Source organism: Micropterus dolomieu, linkage group LG20 (assembly GCF_021292245.1).
Source record: "Micropterus dolomieu isolate WLL.071019.BEF.003 ecotype Adirondacks linkage group LG20, ASM2129224v1, whole genome shotgun sequence".
Lineage (NCBI taxonomy): Eukaryota > Metazoa > Chordata > Actinopteri > Centrarchiformes > Centrarchidae > Micropterus > Micropterus dolomieu.
In genome coordinates, this window is record NC_060169.1 from 27,560,975 (window position 1) to 27,574,214 (window position 13,240).

The 13,240-nt window shown below is 39.0% G+C and overlaps 3 protein-coding genes and 1 pseudogene across 5 annotated transcripts in view; 3 read left to right on the forward strand and 1 right to left on the reverse strand.

The window, feature by feature from the left end:
* LOC123958836 overlaps window positions 1–1,099 on the forward strand; it is a 3,277-nt pseudogene extending 2,178 nt beyond the window's left edge.
* LOC123958835 (UDP-glucuronosyltransferase 2A2-like) overlaps window positions 1–5,255 on the forward strand; it is a 7,405-nt gene extending 2,150 nt beyond the window's left edge. The window contains exons 1-3 of one of the 3 annotated variants that reach the window (XM_046032504.1): window positions 937–1,051; window positions 1,313–1,389; window positions 3,469–5,255. In XM_046032504.1, coding sequence (XP_045888460.1) covers window positions 3,487–5,064 — 1,578 coding nt within the window. In that variant the 5' untranslated portion in view covers window positions 937–1,051; window positions 1,313–1,389; window positions 3,469–3,486 and the 3' untranslated portion in view covers window positions 5,065–5,255. Of the gene's footprint in view, window positions 1–936; window positions 1,113–1,312; window positions 1,390–3,468 lie in introns of those variants that run through there. The other 2 variants (XM_046032502.1, XM_046032503.1) reach the window with 2 other exon arrangements.
* Window positions 5,256–6,683: 1,428 nt separating this feature from the next.
* On the forward strand, window positions 6,684–8,550 carry LOC123959329 (UDP-glucuronosyltransferase 2A1-like). The gene is made up of 2 exons (XM_046033290.1): window positions 6,684–8,120; window positions 8,512–8,550. The coding sequence occupies exons 1-2, from the start codon at window positions 6,684–6,686 to the stop codon at window positions 8,548–8,550; spliced, it is 1,476 nt and encodes a 491-aa protein (XP_045889246.1).
* Window positions 8,551–10,168: 1,618 nt separating this feature from the next.
* LOC123959106 (calcium homeostasis modulator protein 6) lies at window positions 10,169–12,642 on the reverse strand. The gene is made up of 2 exons (XM_046032987.1): window positions 12,020–12,642; window positions 10,169–11,803 (listed from the first exon to the last, which is right to left on the reverse strand). Exons 1-2 carry the CDS (start codon window positions 12,482–12,484, stop codon window positions 11,651–11,653), a joined length of 618 nt encoding a protein of 205 aa, XP_045888943.1. The 5' UTR covers window positions 12,485–12,642; the 3' UTR covers window positions 10,169–11,650.
* Between the last annotated feature and the right edge of the window lie 598 nt (window positions 12,643–13,240).

A 13,240-nucleotide genomic window follows, 5' to 3' on the forward strand; every position in this document is an offset into this window, starting at 1 on the left:
GAGTCCCAGTTGTGGGTCTACCTTTGTTTTTCGACCAATACGACAACCTGCTGCGACTGAAAGAGAGAGGAGCGGCTAAGCTTCTAACCATTAATACACTGGACAAAGACGACAACTTCCTTAAGGCCATACAGGAGGTTCTAAATGAGCCTTCCTACAAGATGAACATGCAGAGACTCTCCAGGCTGCACAGAGATCAGCCGCTGAAGCCGCTGGATACCGCCCTCTTCTGGATAGAGTTTGTTATGAGACACAAAGGTGCAGCTCACCTGAAAGCAGAGTCCTACAGACTGCCCTGGTATTACTACCACTCTGTTGATGTATTTTTGTTCCTGGCTGGAGTTGTGTTGCTCGTGCTTTTAGCTATTTTCATTTTGATGAGGTGTTTGTACACTACAGTGTGTAAGCATAAAGTGAAACGTGATTAATCATTCAAGGGATACACATGTTGTACATTAAATCAATATGAAGATGGATTTGGCAAATTTTTAGATTAATATCAGAATTGTTTCACTGCCCATTTTGACAGCTGTTAATTTTAATAAAATATTTTGCAGCATGTTATTTTAATTTGTATGATCATCTTTTAGTAAGACATTTGAAAGAACTAGGAATTGATGTAAAACAAGTTGTTCTTTAAATGAGGTAAAAATGTAGCTCTATTAAGTGAAAGAGATTTCACTTAATAGAGCTACCTGTAGCTCTGTATAGGTCTGATTCAACCTGGAGAAGCTAAAATGTTTTCTGAGTCATGTTTAACTTCATTTTTCTTCCATGTGTAGTGAGCCATTTTAACTTATGTGTACACGTTTGAGTTCATTTGTGTTTACACTTCCAACCACCAGGTGGTGCATCTTTCTTTAGACATAGCACCACAATTGACACAACAATTCAATCAGATTCAGGTGTTTTTGCCTTGTGTTGTGTCAGAAGCATACAGCTCTTGAAGGTGCTCGTGCCACACCGAGCCACAGCCTTTGTTTGTGTCCAGTTTCGTGGCTTGTACTTTTTGTGGAACATTTGAACAGGAAACGTACTAGGACAGTTAATGGTGAGCTGTAAACAACCGTACAATAAATCTAAACTGTTTATCTACAAACCTGGAATTTATTGTAAGCTCACCTTCACTACTATATTTCACAGTAGCAAATGGGTACTGTGCTCTGTTTCATAATAGCATGTTTCACTTCCTTAAACATGACTCATGAGTTGAATGTTTCCCTAGAGCTGGATTTTCTGCTTCGAGGGTGTGCACGGGTCTACGTGGGTGCCATGATAATAAGGCTTGATCAGTGCCTACCTTTTCTTACAGATCCAAAGCTCAAGATAAAGTCATCTCAGATCTAAGTGAATGCCAGTGTTTTGACTTTAGACTGAAGATTCAGCTGAGTGAGTTCTATTCATTTTTATTAGCTTTACAGTTTGTTAATGTTGTCTTGTATTTTCAGATTACTTCAATTCTAATGTAATGCCTAATATATGGCCATATTAAAGAAACACTTACTTGTAGATTACTTTGGGGTTTTGCCTCATCGCACTATAATGAGTGAACTTCTCTTAGAGACAAGAATTTAACGTTAATTTCAGCAGGGGTGAGTCAAATGTTGCAACAACAACAACACACGAAAATATATATATATCAGGAAGTGGTTTTTCAGTCCCGCTGGTTTAGGTTCAGCCCTTCACAGTCCTGTCTCAACAATATGAAGCAGAAGTTTAGCAAACCCAGAGGTTTTAATGTTTGCTAAACGTTCTCGCGTGTTAGTGATCTTGTCACAAGATCTGTAAATGTTTTGTTATGTGGAGCGAAACTATGGCCATACTGGAAAAACTGACAAGTAAAAAGCCTTTGAAAGAAAAACGTTATTATTGTACCAAATCAGGCCCACCCATTTAAGGATAATGTGGTCAGAAAAAGTTGGATACCTATAAAATGCGTTCTTATTTTCTGTATTGCTGCTGAGTGAGATTGATATGTAATGCATGCAGTATTTACATTTGATTTAGATTCCTTATTTTGCATTGAATTATACTGTTAACACTCGCTGCTCTGACGGTTCAGAGATGTCTGCGCGGATGTTTCTACACAGATGTCACACTTAATGTCTCGGCAAATATTAGTGTTATATATAAGTGTTAATCAACTGTTCTTTTTTGGACTGTTCAATCAGGTAATGTACCATCCAAATTATAGTGTATGAGGTGCAAATTAAGGGGCACAATTCTTGCAGCATATATAAATCAACACTTGTTTCTTTTTTTCTTGTCTTTGTATTTTAAGATATCACTAAGTCTCATACAGAAGAGGTCTCACTGCATTTTAAAAGAATATGGCGCAGGGACTGTGTGTAGACCATAATGTTTAACCATTGTACAGTAACTGTTATATAACAAGGTAGTTTATCATTATACAGCACAAGGTTGTATAAAAAAGAAAGTTTGTATTCCCTTAATTCTACACACACACAATTAAACCTAATTAAATGTGGATTAAAATATGGTAACATATAAAATAAAATAAAATAAATTTAATTTAATAAAACAATATATACTACAGTTAATTATATACATAGACGTTGGCATACATACATAACATTAGACAGTTCATTTTTTGAATTTGCATCGGGGGTGAATGTAAACAGCAGCAATAAGAAGATAATATGGTTTCATCTTCACATAAAAAAAGTCTGACATTTGGGCAACGTCCATTTTCACACTGCAACACTGGCTCATTGCACTGTGAGGGTTATGCTTCTCTTTCTAAGAATCTCTTGTTACATCTGTCTTGAGGGTGGGACAATAGAAACCAGGAAGTATTTTATACTTTCCCTGGTCTGCTTTGTTTTGTTTGGGTTTTAACTATCTGGCGAGAGAATTTGTTGACATGAGTGCCAGGAAAGTTTTCACTGTAAGCTTGACATTTTAAAGATTTTGTTTTCGGTTTATAAGTAAGTGTTTTTTGTCAAGAGAGTTGGAAACAGCTGTTCAGTGCTGGAAGGGGAACCTTTTTTTCCTCGCTATTGCCAGCTATTGTTACCAAGTGGAATGGAGATTTTTATTGAATCAAGTCTATTGTTGAAGGATTGGACATTTGATCAAAAAGAAAATAGGTGCATGGGATTTGTTACACAGGGATTATGTCTTTTCTTAGATGGAAGCTCTGGAATATTTTCTTTTATGTAGAATGAACACAGTTCTGGTTGTAAAAACAGTTTTGCTCAGGGTGATTGGGGTTCAACAAAAAATTCATGCAGAATTCTTGGCACCGAACAGCACTCTTATTTCCTGAGACAGGCTCCATGTGCTACATTCACGTGAGTCTGTACAGAAGGAAGTAGAGAATTAAAAAGGATCATCACTGTAGTTCTGTGTTGGACATCCTGATATATCATCCGCCTGGGTGCACACATTTCCTGGAATGCTCCAATAACAGCTTATGTTTTTCCCCCTATCCTACTTGTATTTCAGACAGCACCGTATTTGAAGATGTTTTTGTCATGTGCTACCGTCGTCTCTGTTTTGGCTGTCATTATTCCAGCTGCCTGCGGTGGGAATGTTCTGGTATTTCCACATGACGGCAGCCACTGGGTGAACATGAGGGTACTTGTTGAAGAGCTGCATTCAAGGGGACACGCTGTGACTGTCATTCGGGTTGCAGACAGCTGGTACATCAGTGAAACATCTCCACATTACAAGACTGTTACAGTGGATGTTGCCGGCGGTGCAAATGAGGATTTTTTTCGTCTCTTTGTCTCTGAAGTTATAAAAATTAAACGCAGCAAGGGGTCTGTGTGGGCCCGTTTTGCTTTAGACATGGAGTTAAAAGACAAGTTCTATGAATTGCACAGGAAAGTCTGTGAAGTGGTCGTGTACATGCTTGAAAATAAAGAGTTAATGAAGTCCTTTCAAGACGCCAAGTACGATGCTGTTTTGACGGACCCTGCTAACGGAGGAGGAGTAATCCTGGCTCACTACCTCGGGTTGCCGTTAGTTTTTAATGCTCGATGGACTGTTCATGGCGAAGCCCACTTTGCTGTTGCGCCCTCTCCACTTTCCTACGTCCCACTTCCACCTTCAGAATTAACAGATCAAATGACTTTCTTTGAGAGGGTCAAAAACGTGGTTTTTTATACAATGAGGATGCATCTGTACAAGCAGGTAGTTGGGCCACATTATTCTGCATTGTGCAGCCGCTATATTGGCCCAGATGTGGACTACTTCTCCCTGTTTCAAGCTGCAGACCTGTGGCTCATGAGAGTGGACTTTGTGTTTGAGTTCCCTCGTCCCACAATGCCCAATATCGTCTATATGGGAGGGTTCCAGTGTAAACCTGCAAAACCTCTGCCTCAACATCTGGAAGAGTTTGTGCAGAGTTCTGGAGAGCATGGAGTCGTCATCATGTCTCTGGGCACTTTGATTGGAGATCTTGCCCATGACCTGGCTGATGAGATCGCTGCAGCTTTTGCCAAATTACCTCAAAAAGTAATCTGGAGATATAAAGGTGACAGACCAGCCACTCTGGGCAACAACACTTTGCTCATCGACTGGATGCCACAGAATGACCTCCTAGGACATCCAAATATTAAGCTCTTTGTAAGTCATGGAGGAACAAATGGAATATATGAGGCTATATATCATGGAGTTCCAATCATAGGCATTCCCATTGTGTTCGATCAAGCAGACAATCTCTCCAGACTGAGAGCAAAGGGCGTTGCAAAGGTTATAGATGTTTCTGAATTGGATAGGAAAATATTTCAGGATGCCCTACAGGAAGTCCTGAGTGAGCCCTCCTACACGAGGAACATGCAGAGACTCTCCAGACTGCACAGAGATCAGCCGATGAAGCCACTGGATACCGCCCTCTTCTGGATAGAGTTTGTCATGAGACACAAAGGTGCAGCTCACCTGAGAACAGAGTCCTACAGGCTGCCCTGGTATTCCTACCATTCTGTTGATGTCATGTTATTTTTACTAACGATCGCACTACTTATTTTGCTATGTTTTGCTTGGTTAGTAAGATCATGTTTTAGATTGTGTTTGAAAAGGAAAGTGAAATCTGACTAACCAGGAAAGATGGATCAAGCATGTTCATATTGGTTAATATACAGTATATTACCTATATGACAGCCAGTCTGGCTGTGATCAGCTGAATACAGATGGGAGTTTTTTGAACTGTGCTTTGAATTGACTGCAAGTTACTAGAAGACTACTAACTGTTAAAAATAAATAAATAAACTGCCAGTTTTGAATGCTAACTTGCAAGAGTCTGAATGCTGTATGCATGCATCAGTTTAACATTTATTTGGTTTTAACCAAATGAAAGTGTGAAAACTCACAGCAAATGCAAACTACCATAAGACTATTAGACTAACTTGATGAAATCAACTAAAATACCAATTTCAGCTCTCCTATATTCTGTATATTCCTGTATTCTATATGTGGATTGTAACATAGGAGAAAAACCTATTTTTCCCACCAGCATATGTTTGTCCTGCTGAAAGGCACAGCTCTAGGTTTGTTAAAATAAATGTATTTAAAAAGCGGATCTAAATTAGGCTTTGTTGATACCTTTATCAGACAGCTTTTCCCAGGCTGTTAAAGTAAAACGCCAGATATTTAAAAAAAAAAAAAAAAAAAAAAAAAAAACATTTCAGAAAACAACATACACCTGAGCACTGAAAAGCCACATGACAAAACGAGTTGGTCACACCATCAAGGCATGTTGCTGTAGCTTTTTTTTGTGGTAGACTGAATTATGGAATTGCAATCTAATTAGCAATTTAAATGGATATATCACAATCTGAACCTTTTTATGTGACTAAACAGTTGCAACAGAGAAAAATAACCCTGCACAATTTTTTTGTTTTCTAGTCATTTAGTTTTTGTCACACATTTACTAAGGAGTTAAACACCATGGACAAGTTTTACTCCCCTTTGTACTTTATCACCTGTGTGTTTGAGAACATGAAATTGCAGTGCCAAAGTCCAGCTCAAGTTGGAACCTAGAAGGACTAGCACGTGTTCTGCTCTCTGGCAAAGGAGAAATACTGAAAATAAAAATTCACTGGATGCCAGGAAAGGTAACATTAGCAGTTTTTTGCCATTGCCAATACGAGTGATGTCTATCTTGGGGTTTTATTTACTGCATAGTTCCAAAGGTTATTTTTTTTTAAATATTTAACTAGCATGCTTGCTAGTTGGCCCTTGCTGTATATGTTAATAGGCTTGCATATGGACAACTGAGTAACTGTATATGGCATACATTAATTATTATGTTAAATAAAAATAAAAATATAAACACACTTTTTAAAAACTTGTTATTTAATCTGACATTTGGATTTCTGTGATACAACTACTTGCAGCAGGCTACACATACAATACAACTGCAAAGTTATTTAAAGCAAAACATGTTAACAACTATAACACTTTTAGAATAGAAAACAATAGAAGAATTGACAAATTGGTAAACTGCAACCTCTATATTTAAGTAAATGTACTGTTTTGAAGAAAATGCTAGTTGTATAGAATTATGTATTTGATAAGCTATAATATACTTTCTTCCCAACTGTAGAATGAAAATGCATGGGCCCTGGGTCTGGATCCCTCTCTGCTTGCTCTGTCAAACTCTGGTTTATGGTGGGAAAGTTCTTGTTTTTCCAGTAGACGGGAGCCACTGGGTGAACATGAAAGTCATTGTTGAGGGACTACATTCAAGGGGCCACCAGGTTTCTGTTGTGCGGTCATCAGACAGCTGGTATATCAAGGAAACCTCACCATTTTATACTTCAATTACACTCGATATAGAGTCCGGATTTGGCGAAAACTTTATTACTACGTTTGTGGCCCAGTTGCTGGAAACCCAGAGGGAAGGGAAGTCTGCCTGGACACGTTTTAAACTGGAAATGGAACAAGCACAAAAGGCCTCTGAGCTGCATGAGAACACATGCAAAATGCTTGAGATGCTTTTTGAAAACAAAGAGGTGATACAATCGCTACACAAGGCCAAATATGACCTTGTCCTTACAGACCCTGCTATACCAGGGGGTGTTATACTTGGCCACTACCTCAGGTTGCCTCTTGTTTTCAATGTCAGATGGACTAGTCAAGGTGAAGGCCATTTGTCAATAGCGCCTTCTCCTCTTTCTTATGTTCCAATGACAGGGACAGAGCTTTCAGATAAAATGAGCTTTCTTCAGAGACTTCTTAACGTGATCATTTTTGGCTTCACGGAATACCAAATTTCACAGTATGTCTTACCAAATTATGTTTGCTTAATTGAAAAATATTTAGGTCCAGACACAGACTACTTATCCCTGTTTCAAGCAGCAGACTTGTGGCTCATGAGAGTGGACTTTGTGTTTGAGTTCCCTCGTCCCACAATGCCTAATGTTGTCTATATGGGAGGGTTCCAGTGTAAACCTGCAAAACCTCTGCCTCAACACCTGGAGGAGTTTGTGCAGAGTTCTGGAGAGCATGGAGTCATCATCATGTCTCTGGGGACTTTGATTGGAGAGCTTCCCCATGACCTAGCTGATGAGATCGCTGCAGCTTTTGCCAAATTACCTCAGAAAGTCATCTGGAGATATAAAGGTGACAGACCAGCCACTCTGGGCAACAACACTTTGTTAGTAGACTGGATGCCACAGAGTGACCTTTTAGGACACCCCAAGATAAAACTATTTGTGGCTCACGGAGGAACAAATGGCGTCCAGGAGGCAATCTACCATGGAGTTCCTATCCTAGGACTTCCATTGATTTTTGATCAGCGTGATAATCTATTTAGAATTGAAGTAAGAGGAGCAGGGAAAATTATTGATATCTTTACTATGAATGAAGACACCTTCTTTCAGGGTATTCAGGAAGTCCTAAATGAGCCCTCTTACAAGAAGAACATGCAGAGACTCTCCAGGCTGCACAGAGATCAGCCGATGAAGCCACTGGATACCGCCCTCTTCTGGATAGAGTTTGTTATGAGACACAAAGGTGCAGCTCACCTGAGAACAGAGTCCTACAGGCTGCCCTGGTATTCCTACCACTCTGTTGATGTGATGCTCCTCTTAGTTGGAGTTGTGCTGATTATTCTGGGGACCTTCGCTGCCTTAATAAGGTGTTTATGCTCGGTGTGTCTGAGTACACAGAGCAAATGTGATTTTAAAAAATCTAAGCGGCAAACAAAATGAAATCTGAACAACAAAAATACTTAGAATATCCTATAATTTGAATATGTAAAACATGAATGAATGTGGGCTTAACGATTTGTACTGTGATGTGATGGGAATAACATAAAATCATTTGACACGAGTTGCAAAGACTTAAAAGACAACACATCTCAATCGTTCAGTACTTTGTAATTCTTTATTTTATAAACAAGGAAGAACATGTGTTTACGGCTGATTATACTTGTTTCACTCTAGTTTTACAAATCTGGTACTCTGGATAAACAGTCATGTCATACCTCTGACATACATTACATAGTGAATATGTGACCCCTTGACTCATCTGTAACCTCAGATAGTCCACGCAGATGGAACCTTTAGGAGAAAGGGTTAACAAAATGTACAGTAACATTTCCACTTTAGAGGGAGCAAAATAAAATAAATGAGGATACTATTCATGGGTTTGTCTTCTTTAATTAAAACATTGGAAATTATATTATATTTTACATATGTTTGTCCTCTTTTCTCTCTTAGCACAATACACCTAAATATTAAATTCTAAATGACTACATTTATTCCTCTATGGTGCACAGTTTTGAGGATTCCTGTTCTTATCTCATATGATGCTTAAACCCTTGCTTTTTCCCGGTAGGATTTTGTGTATGGACTCCCCTTTCACTTTTGGCCTCCCATGAAGGGAAGATGAACATGAATGTCGTCATCAAAGTTCTCCATTCACAGATGCAATGATAAAGACCAATTCATGATTTACTCTCTTCACATTATTATCACCATTGCTATTGCTAAAATAATTACCTTTACTTTTATGTACGAAAAACACTCATATATATATATAGTTTATAGTATAGTTTTTCGTGTATATATATATATATATATAAAGAGTAGATCTCAGTAATGATTTTTGCAAACTCACAAGTGGGGATATTTACTGCGATGTTTCACAGAAGCTTGAGTCAGCATTATTAAGGACAGTAAGCATATTTAACCAGTATGGGGTGTAGGTACATTATATTAGCTCATTATATACCTTTAGTTTATTACCTCTAAGAGAATGTATGTAATAAAGGAACTGCTGACTCAGGACAAGTGAAAGCTTAGGGTGAGTTATTGTGATATAGTATCTGTGGCTTAGGGGAGTTGCCATTGTGTTTAAGTATCCCTGTCCCACATTCCCTAAAGCTGTCCCATAATACTTGGATATGGATATGTCTCTGGAGACTTAGTTGGTGAAAAAACAAAAGTGAAATTGCTGTAGCATTTGCCAAATAATCTCTGACAGTCAGAAAAGAGTGACAGACCAGCTACTCAGGGCTCGAACATTTTACCTTCAAGGTCAACCGAAATAAAACAGTTTGTTGCTCATGAAAGAAAGTAAAGTAGTTCAAGACTCCCTCGAGTCCTTTGAGTTGTGGGTTTACATTTGTTTGCTGATGAATATGACACCATGCTGTGTCTAAAAGTGAGGGGACCGGAGTGGATAAAGACAACAACTTCCTGAGGGCCTTCCAGGAAGCCCTGAATAAGCCCTCCCACAGGATGAACAAGCAGGGTCTGCCCCAATTTCTACACTTAATAGGTTTAACTGGCACTTGGGCAATGTTATGAATAACAAGAAATCCAAGTCGGAAATACACTACAGCTGTATGTGTCTGTTTTGGCAGACTTGCAGAGAATCTCCAGGCTGCAGAGATCAGCCAAAAAAGCCATTCAACCAGTGTCATCTAGATAAACGTTGTCCTAACATACAAAGGTGCCTCTCACCTGAGAATGGTGAGAAAATCTGCAGATTTATCATTGTAGATCTGTAGATTTCATGTGCTACAATGATAATTCTGCAGATTTGTTTTAGCGAAGGGACCCTGTTTCAGCTGTGCTACAGGTACTGAAGTGGCATTTAATTTAAGCCAACTAAAAGCTGAAAGGATATTCCCAATGTTACCATGCATGTGTGAATGTCAAAACAGCAGTATTTGTTATTCAAATGACAATGCTTTTTCCAACAGTGTATTGGTACTTTTACAAGGTAGAGAGATGTTACACTAAAACCCTAGGTTCACAACTGAGCTGATCACACTTTAAGACAAACTCAAATTCCCATGACAGTTTTTAGGACTGTGGAAACTACTATGTTATTGTGACATGACTGTACAAAATCCCTGAGGGTTTTACTTCAATAAATAAATTATTTTATTACAAAAAACAATTAAAAAAACATACTGCAAATACTGTTATAGAATTTGTGTCTACATCCTACTATTGGCTGGTTGCAGCCATGATACAAATCATCACATACATGGTTTTACATCTCTAGCAGTCAAACAGGTAAATCATTAGGAATATCAGTTTGGTCTGAATCATCACTGTTAGGTAGAATTAAACATGATGGAGGTCTGATCCTTCAAAAGTCTGGAGACATTTTCTGCCCAGGTGGTAAAACGAAAATATTTCAAGTGAAATTTCACTTTCACGTTTTCATTTTTGGCATGCACACGTTAAAGACACCTCAACTAATTTCAGTCAGATCAATATTAGCTGACTGGTGGATTCCACTTGTGTCAATATAGCTAATCCAAAACACACTGAAAAACTTCCAGGTTTAAAAAAAAAGAGAAAAAGAAATACTATTTTCAAGGATTGAAAATTTTGAAAGTAAGACAGCAGTGCTTACTGAGTTTCTAAGAGCTGCTGGCAGCAGCAATTCATGTCCACAAAATGTGCCAAAGTGAAATATCACTTTTAAGGAATTGTTTGACTTTTTGGTAAATCAGCTTTAAATTTGCCTTCTTGCCCAGAGTTAGAAGGGAAGATCAATACCACTCTCATTTTTCTCCTGTAAACGTGAAGCTGGATTCAGCAACCAGTTAACTGAACTTAGCATAAACATGGGAAAAAGAGAGAAACAGGTAATTCAGTTTACGCATGGTTATGTGATGGACTATATCTTGCAGTAATGACCTGAAATCTCTGCTGGTTGCCAGCCTAGTGCTCTAATACAAGAAATAGTCTATCCCGGACGCCCCCTATAAAACAGCAAAATATTGTTTTATCACTGTTTTTTGTACAAATGAGATATAACAGATTAATGAGTGGCCTTCAGGCTGGCTGTTTCCCCAATTTCTAGTATTTATGCTACGCTAAGCAAACCGGCTGTTGGCGAGTGGTATCAGTCTTCTGATTTAACTCTCGGCAAAAAGTGAATAAGCATATTTCCCAAAACATTAAGCTATCTCTATAGGTAAAAACTAATAAGTCAATGCACTGACGCATGATATGAAAACAGGCACAAACCATTGATAATACAGAAAAAACAGCATCATTGAACGTAAAAGACTTATGTCCAGTTTGTATTGGGGAAAATACTTTCAAACGGCACTTACTGACAATAGTTATGAAAACTCTTAGTAAAGTCTGTTCAAGGTATTTACAAAGTGTCCATGCCAGCAGGGCAGGTGTGGTGGGCGGTGTAAGTCTTCTCATGATGTCCTGGTCCGTAGAGAGCTCATCCTGAGGACAGTGAGCTCGGCTACATCTGCATCCTGCATCTCCACCTCTTGTTGGCAGCTTTCTCTGATTACATACACTATGAGACCCATACAGATGAAAATGAGGAGGACTATGCCTATAACCTGGGGTCCAAAAAAGTAAAGTAACACTGTTTAGTAAACATCCAAAGAAAATGTGTATTTTTGATTAGCTAATATAATAACAGAGCTATATTAATAGTTTCCAGAGGGTAATGGCATAACATTATGGCTATATTCTCTACAGTGCAGACTCTGTGGGGGAGTTTCAATCCAATCATCCTCCTTAATCTTTTGTAAACTAGAAAATATTCAACTCACCTGAGAAAAAACAAACAGCTGCTGTGAGCGGAGCATTAGTTCTTGTGGGGTGACATCTCCCTCACTAATTGGCTCACACCACTTCTGCGGAGCTGCCTTGTCAACTAGTACAAATCTACCCTCCCAGTCTGTCATAGCACAAGCAAAGTATTGGCCATCGAGGAACAACAAAATCAGCCACACGATAGCAGGGACAAAACTGGAGAGGGAAACACTTTTCCTGCACCACGTATCACATCTGCATCCTTGAATGATCAGCATCAAGGTGAAGGCCATGACGGCAGGAATGATGAAGAAGGCTGATGAAAACACTCCGTTCCATGTAGGGTTGCAAGGACACTCAAACTCCAGCTCCACCAGCTTCTCTAGTCCCATGAGGATAAAGCCAAACGCCACATTTGATACCAGAGGACTGTTGCTAAGTTCATTTTTCAGCCTGGTAAGCCATTGTTGTCTACTTTCCATACTAGATTGACCGAAAAATGAAGACAGTCGTTGTAAAAAGCCCAAAAGAGGGTCCACCGTTGTGAACACATTGGCAACAGCTAAGTGATGCGTAATTAACGCATCCAGGGGTAAGTTTTCCCCTCGGGCAAAATGCCACAGTTCCACTCTGATTGGTTTTGAACAAAGGAGGGTGTGTCGTCTGCTCTGACATTTCTCTAGTGGATTGGTCTGTGCAAGGTTTCAGGTGGGGTTACATTTTAAATGTGGTCTCCCATGGACAAACTGGAGGGAGGGCTGTAAAGTGGAGGGAAGTTTGTTCTGCAGTTGAGCACAGACTGGCCATTTGCAATAGGACAGCAAAAAAACAATGCATGCATGTTGGTGCAAGTATATATTAAAGGGCAAGCCAGTACATACAAGAATCAAATTACAGACCCACATTTTCACTCAAACTAAACAAGAAGATGTCACAATAAAAACAATTTCGACTAAAGAAGAAAGAAAAAGCAACTAAAGAAATGTCACTGAATTTACTAAATAAAACTACAAGCCTAGTTATAAATTAATCACGTGCTCAGATGTGTTTTGTTTTATATGTCACAATTGTCCTCAATTAAAAAAGGAGATGCATGCTGACTCTTATTCAGTTCACCTCAACTGGCCACATGAGGTCGCCCATGTTGCAGCGCTTAAGGATATTAAGGATAGAGAGGATTACAGGAGGCCATGTTGAACTTTCAAGGGGATGTGGTGTACATACAGCTTGAGCACACC